General features: G+C 54.6%; 1 protein-coding gene and 2 long non-coding RNA genes across 4 annotated transcripts in view; 2 read left to right on the top strand and 1 right to left on the bottom strand.

Moving 5' to 3' along the window:
• EFL1 (elongation factor like GTPase 1) overlaps window positions 1–7,777 on the top strand; it is a 121,269-nt gene extending 113,492 nt beyond the window's left edge. For both annotated transcript variants that reach the window (XM_042987923.1, XM_042987924.1), the window contains exons 19-20: window positions 137–321; window positions 7,482–7,777. In XM_042987923.1, the coding sequence (XP_042843857.1) occupies window positions 137–321; window positions 7,482–7,670 (374 nt within the window). In that variant the 3' untranslated portion in view covers window positions 7,671–7,777. The remainder of the gene's footprint in view (window positions 1–136; window positions 322–7,481) is intronic.
• A 2,440-nt stretch (window positions 7,778–10,217) lies between these two features.
• Window positions 10,218–12,021, bottom strand: LOC122239179. The gene is made up of 3 exons (XR_006218131.1): window positions 11,801–12,021; window positions 10,778–10,838; window positions 10,218–10,389 (listed from the first exon to the last, which is right to left on the bottom strand). It is a non-coding gene; the product is annotated as an uncharacterized LOC122239179 (long non-coding RNA).
• Window positions 12,022–12,150: 129 nt separating this feature from the next.
• Window positions 12,151–12,954, top strand: LOC122239178. The gene is made up of 2 exons (XR_006218130.1): window positions 12,151–12,449; window positions 12,581–12,954. It is a non-coding gene; the product is annotated as an uncharacterized LOC122239178 (long non-coding RNA).

The following is a 12,954-nucleotide window of genomic DNA, read 5'->3' as shown; positions in this document are numbered from 1 at the left end:
GCTTGTGTAAACCAGAATTCTCGGGAGCACCGTTTCTCACGGGTGGACTGTTACAGGGAGCGTGAGCGGTCGCGTGTCTGTGTGGCTCGGGACGTGTCACCGGTCAGTGAATTTAAGAGCCCCGTTGGTTTCGCAGGTCGGGTCTACGCGGTCTTGTCCAAGAGAGAAGGTCGAGTGCTTCAAGAAGAAATGAAAGAAGGGACGGACATGTTCATCATCAAGGCGGTGCTGCCCGTCGCCGAGAGCTTCGGCTTTGCTGACGAGATCAGGAAGAGGACGAGCGGCCTGGCCAGCCCGCAGCTGGTGTTCAGCCACTGGGAGGTAACAGTCCAGCCCCGTCCCGCCTCCTCAGGCGCCAGCGTGCTCCCTGCAGATGACCCCGAGGGTGGCAGCCTCCGTGGGGCCTCCGCTCAGTCCCTCGCCCGGGAGAAGGCACGGGGCTGTTCTCCTCCAGATGGAAGGGTCCTGAGGTTACGTGGGGCCTGTGACACACACATACACACACTCATTCTTCACTTTTGTTTGATGCAAAAGTTAAGACGCAGAACGTTCGATCCTGTGTTTCCCTTTGAAGATAGCGGTTAGAATTTTAAGGGAAAAATCACAGACGTGTTGAAAGTGAAGCTCTCAGGAACTTTTCTTCCAGCGGCAAAATACTTCAGGCATTTAGAGGGGAACGGTCGTGTTGGCAAGGACCAGCTCTAAGCTCCTGTGCGTTCTGTGGTCCTCAGTCCCCGCCGCGGACTCTGCGGGTTTCCGCGACTTCCGTGCGCTGTGGGGTGAAAGGGTCCATCACAACCCCTCACTGTCGGTGTCGGTAAAGGTGGGCAAAGAGCAAACCTTACCCGCACTTAAAACTGCAAACGTGGGTCCGCATTGCTGGGGGAGAGGAAAAGATGGTGAAGACATCGTTTTTTCACTTTTGGGGTTGGGCGGGGAGGGTACTAACACGGAGTAGGGAGGTCAGATCAGCCTCCCTGAGCAGGTCCTGGAAGGAGAGCTAGCTGGGCACTGAGGAGGAGGGCGCCGCGGGACAGGCGGGCGAAGGAGAGCGGAAAAATCTGGTCACCTTCCAGACCCCGTCTCGGGTCAGGAGGAGGGTTTGGAAGCTATGGGATGTAAGAAGAAGGGCTGTTTTAGGGAAACAGCGTTTGTTGTCACTTTGCAGGGAACAGAAGGCACGGCCCATGGCTCCCTCTCCCGGGGAGGCCCGTGCCTAGTGGGACCAGCGCTGGCTGTGCTGCCACAGGTTCGGGTTGCAGAGACCCCCTCTGCCGCGTGCTTGGGCAAGCCGGGGGGCCCCCCGAGTGCGTCCCGCCCCTGGGATGGCGTGCTGACGTGCAGCCTGGTGCCCGACCGCGGGAGGCTCCCGGTGGTGTGGACGCGCTCGGGGCTGTCTCCTCTAGCCCTGCCTAATCACGACTGTTTACGTCCGGTGCCAGCTCGTCCCTTTTCTCACTTTCTGTAGCCAGATGGGCCCCTTTCTCCAGAGCAGGATTTAAAGAAACCGTTGAAGTGCGGGTAATAAAGGGGAATGTGGTAAGTGAGGGAGAACTTCCTTTTTAAAGTGACTTTTGTAGTCAAGGAAATCAGCACTTCAGAAAGCCGGACTTTGACGGCAAATCTAGTTTTAATTGGGCGGTTCCTGTCACCTAAATGGACACCAGGGAAGTGGCTGTCCAGAACTGGCAGTTGTGTCTACTTTTCCTAAAAGAAAAAACGCACATCCGTAATGCTCGAAAGAACCACGGTTAATGTTCTGGTGTAGTCTCCTTTTTTTTCTTTTTTCTTTTTTAATCAGTACAGTCTTCATCTTAACAGGGATTTACTATGAAATTTTCTTCATTTTGTCTCTTTGTCTAGAAACTAAATGAAGTTTTGGTGGTTTTATCGGTTTATATCAAAATAGGTATCATTCCATGTTTCACTATGCAGAAAACAGGAGGTCCAAAACATTTATTTATTTATTTAAAAACAAATTTTTTTTTTTAACGTTTATATATTTTTGAGACAGAGACAGAGCATGAACGGGGGAGGGTCAGAGAGAGAGGGAGACACAGAATCCGAAACAGGCTCCAGGCTCTGAGCGGCCAGCACAGTGCCCGACGCGGGGCTCGAACTCACGGACCGCGAGATCATGACCTGAGCCGAAGTCGGATGCTTAACCGACTGAGCCACCCAGGCGCCCCCCAAAACATTTATTTGTTAATTTCTGAACTTAAGTGGGTAGTAATTTCCCACTTACCCAAACTTGGACCTTTTCAGCTTTGTTTTTGGCACTCGATTATTACAGAGGAATAAACACCAGTGAGGGATACAAAGAACGGATTTGTCCAAGCAGCTTCTGAAGAACTACGTCTGTAGTGAGTCTATTAGGGATGATCTTACTGGAACAGTCTCCAGAGTCCTCCCCCGTGTGTTTTAGGGACCAGGCGTGATCACAGGGCAGTGCAGCTGACATTTAGAACCGAAGGGGGGTTTATCCCACTTAGAGCAGTGACCTCGAGAGGGCAAAGCACTGTCTTCCTCGGTGCTAGAACTTGGAGCTCACCCGTCCGACCATCTTGCCAATGACAAGGTGTCCGTCTCAGGAAGGTGGCCTTGATGCCACCAGTGACAAGGCCGGGTTCTGGCATGTTTGACGAGAACAGAGAGAGTGCAAGTTCGTGATCCCGGGGGGTCCCGTGTGTGGACAGATCCAAAGCAGGGATTCAGAGCTGTCGTAGGGGCATCATGATTGGAGGAACTGGGTTCCTGAATTCACATATCCTGTTTGCTAAAAATAAGTGATCATTTCACAGTCGGCCTTATCCCTGAAAGTAGTTTTATAAAGCACGTTTTTAAAACTCTACGAAGTTTTCATTGTTTCCTAATTGGCAAGTAAGCAGGTAAGACTGTTCTGTGAAAACCTTCTCAGAGTAGATTGTCTTCTTGTGGGGCGGGGGCCTGGGCGGAGGGGACTCCCTGGTGGGGGTGGCAGGGGTGCTGGGGGCTCATGCTGGGCTGGCGGAAGGTGGGGGCGGGGGCCCAGGCTGCTCCAACTCCTTTGTCAGCACGTGGCTTCTGCCGAGGGTCCAGAGTGGCTGCTCTCCCTCGCACCACACGTCCGCATCCCAGGCGGGAAGAACAGGGAGTGGGAGAATGGGAAGAGGAGGGCGCGTGCCCTCCCTGCAGGGACGTGAATGTCCCAGTGCCCACAGCCAGTCGCGCGGCCAGATGTCACAACGCCCACCTAACCAGCAGGTTGGGAAATGGAGCCTCACTAATCAGGAGTCAGCAGACGATGGCCCGTCACCTGCTCCGGTGAACGAAGTTTCCCGGAACACGGTCGTACCCATTCTTAGACGTGTTTTCTGCAGGTCCTGTCCAGGGACCGTGTGGCCTGCACTCTGGTTCTTTACAGAAAGAGTGTGCCTCCCCTCATCCCGAGCCTGAAATACCTATTAGCAAAGAAAACAGGGGAAGAGATACTTAGGAACAGCAGGTTCTTACCAAATAGGCAATTTTTGTTAATGTGAAAACCACGATGACTTTTCCATCTGCTTTTTCTCTCACTTACAAAAGAAAGGCCAGAAATCTTACGTACTTAATAGTAGTTTGTTTTTTTTTTTTTTTAAATACTAGTTTCTGTCTTAGTTGGTTATTAAAAGTCAGTCTCTTGGTAAATTTAGAGACGAGTGCGGTCGAGAAGAGCCCGCTCCAGTTTTGTACCACCGTCTGCCGGGCCCCTGCCACCTGTCCTAGTCCCCACTCCCGACAGCTTCAAATCTGCGAAAGTCTTGAAAACGACGTTATAATTAAATGTCATTGATGTGATAGTTTTTGGCTGTCTTCGTCCTCCCCCCTAGTTGGGTTTAGAAATAACACAGTTGTTGAGCTCTGGCTTCTCGCTCCAAGGCACTTTCTTCCATTTGTGTTCTATCACACCATATAATTTACAATCAAGAGCTTTTGAGAGAAAGTGCTTCAAAAAATAGAGAAAATAAAATTACAGGCATTTTCCATGAGGAAACCTTTGAAGTCAGCAATCTCATAATTTCTGTGTTTTACCCCTTCTGTGAAAAGCGAAGAAAAGGAGCTAATAACGGGCACAGAGAGAAAAATATTCCCACCCAGTGGAGTTCTACACGCATGTCAGCACAACCTCAAGACTGGCTGCTCGATGCTGAGACCACGCGGGGGGGGGGGGGGGGGGGGGGGGGGCGGGCTGGAGTTCACCCGGGGTGAGGAGGCCGCGGCTGTGAGCGCAGTAGCGCTGAAGAAGTTTATTCCGGACGCGGTGTCTCCCACCCGCCAGCCACCGTCCTAGCGAGAGCCGGGCACAGACCTGAGACGGGGCTCCCCACGCGCTTCCCTTCTGGGCCGTTGCCCCCTTTCCTCCTCCTCTTCCTCTTTCTGTTTTTGTTTTTAATGCCCAGGACAGCAGCTGGCACTTGGGAGCCTTCCTTCCCGTGAGCTAGAAAATGCCGTCCCCTCCAGGCTGTGGGGCTGCAGAACAACATTCTCGCTGTGGGCAGATGAATTCTGGGTGAACCAGTTAGAAAATAGCACCTTTTCTTCCAAACTGATGCGAGCTCTGCCCTGTGGCCTCGAGGGTGCCGTTCTGTAGCGCACGGCACGGTGTGGGCACCCGAGCCCCCCGGCGAGGGGCGGTCTGGAGCGGGACTCCAGGGGACCCCAGGACGCAGAGGTGAGTGCAGAAGGTAGGCTTCGAGTCTACCCTGGAGTCTGTGCGGAGGGCCACGCAGAATGGACCTTTTGAAACCCCTGGTCTTAACGGTTTTGAAACAAGGACTGGTCTGAGTCTGGTGTCTCTCAACTAGCATAGTTCACTTACTGCTCTTTATAAAATGTGTCACTTTAGGGGCGCCTGGGTGGCCCAGTCGGTTAAGCGTCCGACTTGGGCTCAGGTCGTGATCTCGTGGTTCGTGGGTTCGAGCCCCGCGTCGGGCTCGGTGCTGACAGCTCGGAGCCTGGATCCTGCTTCCGATCCTGTGTCTCCCTCTCTCTCTGCCCCTCCCCACTAACACTCTGTTTCTCTCTCTCTCTCTCTCTCTCTCAAAAATAAACAAACATTTATAAAAACGCATCACTTTGTAAACAGGATTAACAGTTTCTTCACTGCTACTCCCCAGACCTGCTGAGAACATGCAGCTTCTTTATATGCTCTGATGGGCTTATGTGATGTGAGGGGAGGACGCCAGTAACCAGCTTAAAACTAGTCTCCCGCAGCGTAGACAGTCTGTGGACGACTGCCCGGGGGACGTTCCGCTTCCCGGCTGTCCCCCCAAGGAGAGGGCTTCTGTGGCCGCGTGGTGTGAGGGAGAAGGGGGTCTTCACCAGGAAGCGCCACCGGGGCCGGCGTGGGGCACCGGCTCCTCACCAGACACTTTTTTCCGTGTTTGGTAGAAGTCGCCCTCGTGCGCGAGGTGGAGCCTCATCGTGGTTTTGATGTGCGTCTCCCTCGTGACTAATGACCGACGTCTCTTCGTGGCCTGCTGGCCATTGGTACATCTTCTTTGGAGAAAGATCCCTTCGAGTCCTCTGCCCGTCTTTCCATTGGGCTGCTCGTCTTTTCTGCTGGGTTGTAGGAGTTCTTTATCCTGGACGTCGAGTCTGTTAATTTACGGGGTCTTCTCAGCGGTTCGCTATTTAACCTGCCTGCCGAAGTTCTTTCTTTTTCATCCTTCCGTCTGAATTTATTTCTAGGATTTCTGGCTCTTACTTTTTTACAGCTGCCTCATGTTTTATGGATGCAGTGCCCCCACACGCCCCTTATTTCTTGGAGAATTTTTAAGTGAACTCTGTAACTCTCGGTCACTCCGTCACCTCTCTTACTTGGTTACGAATGCTCCCTCTGTTGAGTCTGGTTACTGTTGATTGGGGCGGGGGTTCCTGTCGTGCCCTGTGCGAAGCCGTCTTCAGTCGGGTCTTCTCCCCCGCGTCACCCTGGGGCATCTCCGAGTCACCTGTCCCTCCCAAGCGCCACAGCTCCGCAGCTGCTCAGCTCGGCGCCTTCACCAGGGCGGATGGCGCAGGACCGCGGGCACGGGCCCAGTTCGATCCGTCCCGCCCTCTGTCCCCCAGTGGTAGCCACGGCCCAGGGCACACGTGGTTCTTCCAGGTCCAGAGAGAGGGCCTGGGCTGTGTGGCTGGGGCCCGTCCTGAGCGGGCAGCGGACCTGGCCTGGCGCCCTGTGGGACGCGGACAGGGGTTTTACCCCCATTTCCTACTGTGGGCTCCCCTCCTCCCCCTCCTGGTTCACAGACCAGACCCTTCCATTGCTGGTGCTGAAGAGCAACTACTTCCTTTTCCGCCATTTCTAGATTTTAAATTGAAAAGCGTTAGGACTTGAGGCCACTTAGTAAATACCACCCCTTTCTTTCCCGAATTGAGAAATGAGAGAAAACGACAAACCGGAGAAGGTGTGAAGGCCAGACTCTCACCTTCATTACCCGTCAGGCTGACCTTGGAGAGTGTGGTCTCGACCGTGGAGGGTACGGAGCCCCTGCCGCCACGTTCCAGAATGAGACCAGCCAGGCCGCGGGGCTCCTGCCGCAGGGTCGGGTCAGGGCGGCTTCCGGAAGTGACGCGGAGGGACGGGGCGGACTGTGCACTTCTAGTGGAGAGGGGAAGAAGACCCTTGTCCCCCGGTCCTCTCTCTTCTCACACTTACCTGTCACATCCTGGGGGAACCCTTGGCGAGGAGGCAGAGACAGGCCACGAGTGTGCGGCTCGTGGAACCTTCTCTGCCTGCAGGAAACTGTCCGCCCCCTCTGTCCTGGACCTCAGGGAAGTCTGTGTCCAGCGTGGCCATCGCTGTGGGCCTCGTGACCCGGCAGCTGCTCATCCCAGAGGGACTGGGCACCCCTACGTCACTACTTAACAGACCAGCCCCGCCTCCCGCCGCCCCCCTCCCCGGGGCCCAGGCTCTGCCCTCTCCCTCCCGTCACGAGGAGGCTCCCCTGGACGTGTCCCCCTCACCGTGAGGGCGCCAGCAGGCGGGGGCCCAGACCAAAGAGGGAGGGCAGTGCCGACTGCCGCTCGTCCCGACAGAACATGGGCCAAGCGGCCCGGCTCACCGGTCACACCACGGAGTTTGGGAGCAAAAGCTCGGCGTGACCGGAAGTGGGCTTAAGGGCGTTGGTCTTTGCTGGGGACGAAGGCAAAGTGAATGAAAAGACCCCGCTGGTACCCAGATGCATCCGAGCGAGAGGGGGAGCTTTTCCGTCACGTTATTCAAAGTTAAGAGTCGCCCTTGTTCCTCGGGGTGATGTCGTGCACCTTACAGGTTTGTTGAAGCTGCTTCCCTCTGTTCACGCATCCTGTGATCCCTCACGACTGTTCCTTGCCCTTCCCAGCAATTGGCTGCTCGTGGCTTAACTTTGGTTCTTCAGCCTCACGCTAGGAATTTGGCAAGGCTGTTTGAAATCCAGGTATGCTTGCCTGACCTGGCACGTTCTGTCCCCTTCTCTCGCCAGGTCATCCCCAGCGACCCCTTCTGGGTACCAACCACCGAGGAGGAGTACTTACACTTCGGGGAGAAGGCGGATTCTGAGAACCAGGCCCGGAAGTACATGGACGCCGTGCGTAAGCGGAAGGGTCTTTACGTGGAGGAGAAGGTGGTGGCGCACGCGGAGAAGCAGAGAACCCTCAGCAAAAATAAGTAACCCCGCCCCCGGCAGGGCCGCCTCTTTCGGACGGAGGTGTCACCCCAGGCCAGATACTGGGAAAACCTCTCTGAGCCCACTGCCAATAAAGTTGATGCTTATAAGTATCTTAAAGAGGTGCGAGAGAACGTGTCTCCCAAGTGGTTTTGTTGACCCATTCTGGTGCGAGGCGAGAAGTTCCCGGCGTCCCGCGCCCCAGGGGAGCTCGCTCCGGCGCGGTCCTAACTGATTCCCACGTCAGGCCGCGTCCTCGAGAGACCACTTGCAGTCCGGCCCGGTCGTAGCTGACCCTCGCCCTGCTGGTCTGTGTGGCCACGCTGTCCCGTCCGATTGGCGCTGGCCTCAAACCTGCTTTCGCACTCCCTCATAAATCACATCGCTCGTGTTCAGATAGGTGTTGGTGAGAGTTAGGCCGTAAGCCTGTTCTTTAGAAAAATAACTTCTGTAACTTCCTGGGTGGTTTCCTGTTAACCTTCAGGGACGTTAGCTGACGTGACGAGATTATTTCCTTTATTGCAAACACTCTTAAACCTCCTCGGTTGCGCCCTTCGGGGAGATCTCCTGGAAGGAGTCAACGCGATTCAGCCAAAAGTAGATTTTGTAATTTTTGATGCTTGCTGCACTAGTAATTTTTATAGCCACTTAAAAGAAGGATTCTCTTTCAAAACACGTACGACGATCAGATCAGACTTTGTTTTTGAGAGGCTTTCAATGGGCTTTCTTCCCATACACTAGGTCAATAAACGAGGTCCTAATACTGGTTATAGAAACATTATCTTTGTTCGTTCGAGCCATGGTCTAGCTGGTCGGCTCTAATTGACCCCGACTTTGGCGAGAGTGTGGCTCCATAAGTCACCGTCACTTTAAGCTTACCAGGTACAGATACTTGAGCTAACTCAGGAGAGTTATTCCGGGCATCGGTTTATCTTGAAAACTTTGACAGGGAGGAAAAGCTGGCGCGTCGATTGGCAGCCTTCGTAAACAGCACCCTTCCGAGCGCCACACGTGCCGTGACAAGTAGTCTGGGACTCTGCCCCTTCCCGGCACTCGCTCATTTCGCAAGGAGGCGCAGCCCCAGACTTGGAGCTCTCTCCGCAGTCCCGTGGGGCCCTGCCAGACGCGCCGGCGCGGGGGAGGTGACGCGGCACCGTCCCCACGTGGAGGGAGACGGTCACGAGTGGTCAAGTGACCCCGGAGAAGCCGGCTGGGGGGTGCGGCCAGCCCTCCGTGTGAGTCGTCCACCCCACGTGCACGCCGTGGTGCCCCCCCCCCCCCACTCAGGAACCACGTCCCTGTGCGGCAGGAGTGGGTGCCGAGACCGTGTCTTTGCTCGCTCGTGCCCTGGGGCCGTGCCCAAAGCCTAGCCTCACTGGCAGCGGGAGTGTTCCTGTTCTCACGCAGGCGGGGTGTCTGTAGTCAGTTACGGGCAGGCCTCGGGCAGCGGGGGGCCACCAACCCAGGACCCTCGCTCCTGGAGGACTTGGCATTGATGTCTGGGGACAGCCGTCCTGCTCTGGGGACGGGCACCGGACAACATGGCTGTAATGCCTTTTCCCCATGACCCTGGAGCACGGGCGGGCCAGGGGCTGGGGCGGGGAGAGGGGCAGAGGGACGAGCTGCTTGGGTCAGTGTCCATAGACGTGAGGGGAGATCCCCAAGTCCTGTTGTGATCCCTAGGACACCACACACACACACACACACACACACACACACACACGTGTGTATACAACAGTACGTGCAAGTGTGTGTGTGCCAGGTAATAGCTAAGTTCACAGCCCACAGCCCGGGGTCCCGTTTCTCATCCAGTTAACACCTCTTAGTAAGCCCTGTTCCAGGCGCATCACGAAAAGTTCCCAAGGATTATTGCCTGATTTGTGTTAGGATCGTCGACAGGAGCTGGGTCCTCACTATGGCAGAGGGAAGGACTTGGGGCATCTTTATATCTATATTTATATTCTGTGTCTCCAGCCCAGTAGGCAAAGCTACTAACAGCAGTGGTGTCCAAGTTTCAGAAATATATAATGGCTCCGTTTCTGGCTGGTAAGTTTAGAAAATAATTGATTTCAGAAATTAGGCTAGCCTGTGCACCTGACACGGAGAGTAGGGCACTGGGTAGGCAATACCCCTTCTCTCCTGTCTGACAACGACCAAAGAAGGCTTGGAGCCTTAGGCAGCTTGTCACAGAGCAGGAGCCCTCCAGGTGAGTATGTTATTAAATCTGCAAATTAGAAGCTGTTCGTTGTGAAACAGTCAAACCCTTTCTTTTCTTTTTTTTTTTTTTTTTAATTTTTTAAATGTTTATTTATTATCAAGAGACAGAGAGAGACAGAGCATGAGCATGGGAGGGACAGAGAAAGAGAGAGGCAAAGAATCCAAAGCAGGCTCCAGGCTCTGAGCTGTCAGCACAGAGCCCGATGCAGGGCTCGAACTCACGAACTTCGAGATCATGGCCTGAGCCGAAGTCAGACGCTTAACCGACTGAGCCACCCAGGCGTCCCTCAAGCCCTTTCTTTTTAAGGCAGAGAGCATTTTAAACTTTCTAGGATAGAAAAGAAATAGATGAAAGTAACAATAAAAGCCAAGCATTTAGATCAGATTCTAAAAACAAGATTATGAATGTTGACCAAAACACAGGAACCAGACCGTAGAGGTGCTAACACTTTTCCTTTGATCCTGCCGGTGGTCAGAGTCTGCAGCACAGCGAGCGTCTCCTAGTGGCCTGGCAATGAGAAGAGGGAAGAGACCACCCTGCGGTGTATCTGCCCTCTGGTTATGAGCGGAGCCCCGTGCAGCAGGCTCTAGAGAGAGGCAGAGTGGTTCCGACCAGACAAGACGAGCAGGAAGGGAGTGAGGGGGCCGAACAAGTAAGGGTTCCCAGAAGGGCTGGAGTGAAGGGTCCAGGCCTTTCCCAACCTGGGCAGTCGTGGCCCAGGGCTGGAAGGCCAGAGGCTTGAGTAGCGGGATGGGGTTTCTTCCAATGCACATCCCCTTCCTCTGGGCCCGGGTTGATAAGGACATTCCAGAGGGCCAGGCAACTCTCTCTATCCCACACCTCGGTCCCTCCCCCGGCAGGGCTAGAGCGTTCGGTTTGGGGGTTACTTCATTACCCTCTTTGTTGATTTTGCACGTCCCTCCCGGGTCTTGGGTCTGGCTGAGAGTATCTTCTACCTTATAGTAGATAGAGAAACCCTTAAGACTTCAAAAAAATAATAATAACAAAATAAAAAATAGAGGTACAGAGGGGGAAAAAATCCTTTTCTCGGTGATTAGTTGTAGAAAATTTATAGGCTGAGTTTCTGATGTAATAAAATCCTAACGATCACTTTTTTTAATCACTGAGCCTTTCCACGTGCGTACGCCGTTATTTTAGGCTTGGGAAAGTAAGGGTCATTGGACAGAACACTGATGGACGGAGGAAGGAGGCATTTGCCTGTGAGACCCAGTAGGAGCCAAGGAAGGGAGGGGCAAGCTGTAGGATCTGGGGCACCGATAAATGGGCCGTTAAGGGAAGAAGGCTGGATCACACCGGACAGCCTTGTTTGAACATCAGATTTAGATGTTTCTTTTTTTATTTGTCCGAACTCAGAAAAAGCGACCTTATGAGAGGTCTAGTTTTGAATGTTTACTTCTCTTCTTTTTTTTTTTTAAGTACATCTGGAAAATTCAGAGCTCGTGGACTCCTGTTCTGCTATCAGATGAGATCATTGGAAATACACACTTTCCATCTCATATGCTACCTTTTCCAAAGACATTTTCTCTCACTAACACAACTTCACTTTTAGGGGCGCCCGGGTGTCCAACTCTTGGTTTCCGCTTGGGTCGTGATTTTCCGCTTTGTGGGTTCGGGCCCCGGCTCGGGATTCTCTCTCTCCCTCTCTCTCCGCCCCATCCCCTGCTTGCTCTCACTCTGTCTCTCTTGAGGGTAAATAAATAAACTTGGAAAAAATTGTTTAGGAAACTTCCCTCTTGAGAATGTCACTTGGAGGTGAAGTCATTTGGCCGCTTCACGGCGGCCTCGGAGTGTTTTTAAAATTGACCCCCCACCAAATAAGCAGCATTTGTTAGCTCCCAGATGCGTAGCATTGAGCGTTTGGAAAGGGTTGGATCCAGACGGAAAAAGCGGTGCTTACTGGTCACGTGGTTCTCCGAAGGAGGCAGAAGCCCCCGAGGTCTGAGACCACCCGCAGCCTCCTCTCTCGGAGAGCTGCTTCCCTTCCCCGGACAGGGCTGGCGTTTCTCAGGTGATGTGCACGGAGCCTTCCTCGCGGACCCGGCATCTGCCCTGCCCGAAGGGAGCCCTGCGCCCACGGCCTGGTGGCCCGGGTCACACCGCGGCTTCCCCCTCGGGACCGCTGGCTCTGGGGTGGGGGGGGGGGGCGTGTCTCACCCGGGCCCGGGGTCAGATCCACGCTCTGTGGGGCGTGACCTCCTCGTCCTCTTCACCACTGCCCCCCCCCCCCCCCCTCCGGCCCCTGCCGGCCGCCACCACGTTCCCTGAGCCGCGCTCCTGCCGGAGCCGTCGAGCTGGATTTCGTTTCTTTCTTCTCTCTCCCTCTTGGTGTTGCCGGAGGGGCCTCGGCGCAGCGGGCCTTTACGTCCCGGGCTTTGTGGCGTCTTGAGCAAGTCAGCCCCTTGGCAACCCGCCTCCCACACGAACAGACAGGTGCCCCCGGGCGTCCCCAGGCTTGGGGATGGATTCAAGCGGCTGTCACTAGCGCACTCGAGATTATTACCTCCTTCTGTGACTCAACCAACTGTGTCTGCTGCCTTCCTTTCACGGTATGTTTCCCTCCCAGAAGGTTGTTCAGAATCCCCTACAGATGGGGGCGAGGGGGGGGGCTGGGATGGCCAGCCCCTGGCAGCTGCGGGCCGGCCCGGACAAGCAGCTTTGAGTAGTGGTCTCTCCCCAGCTTGGCCGTGCGTGCTAGAATGTACGGTGGTCGTACGTGCACCCTGGGCATCTTTCTAGAAACCTCTCCTACGGAAGCATCACACAAGCGCGCAGAGGTATCCGCACGGGGCCATGTGGAACGGCCCCCACCGGGAAGGCTCCGAACGTCCATCCGGAAAGAGCTGCTGGCTCCGCGGCTGGTTGAGGGCTGGAAGCTCCTGAAGGGTACGAAATCCCAAGATGCTATACTTTGCCTGAATCCGTTTTTACCACGTATTTAAAACGTGCGTGTACGTCGTTATCACGCGCTCCGTAAAAACCCGGAGACCTGGCTACGGACCTGTGAAATTTCTTATCGCCGGGGGCGTAATTAACAGAGCGGTTTCCTTTCTA

Source organism: Panthera tigris, chromosome B3 (genome assembly GCF_018350195.1).
Source record: "Panthera tigris isolate Pti1 chromosome B3, P.tigris_Pti1_mat1.1, whole genome shotgun sequence".
Classification (NCBI taxonomy): domain Eukaryota; kingdom Metazoa; phylum Chordata; class Mammalia; order Carnivora; family Felidae; genus Panthera; species Panthera tigris.
Note: the sequence above shows the minus strand (reverse complement) of the source record. Positions and strands in the feature narration are given on the sequence as shown.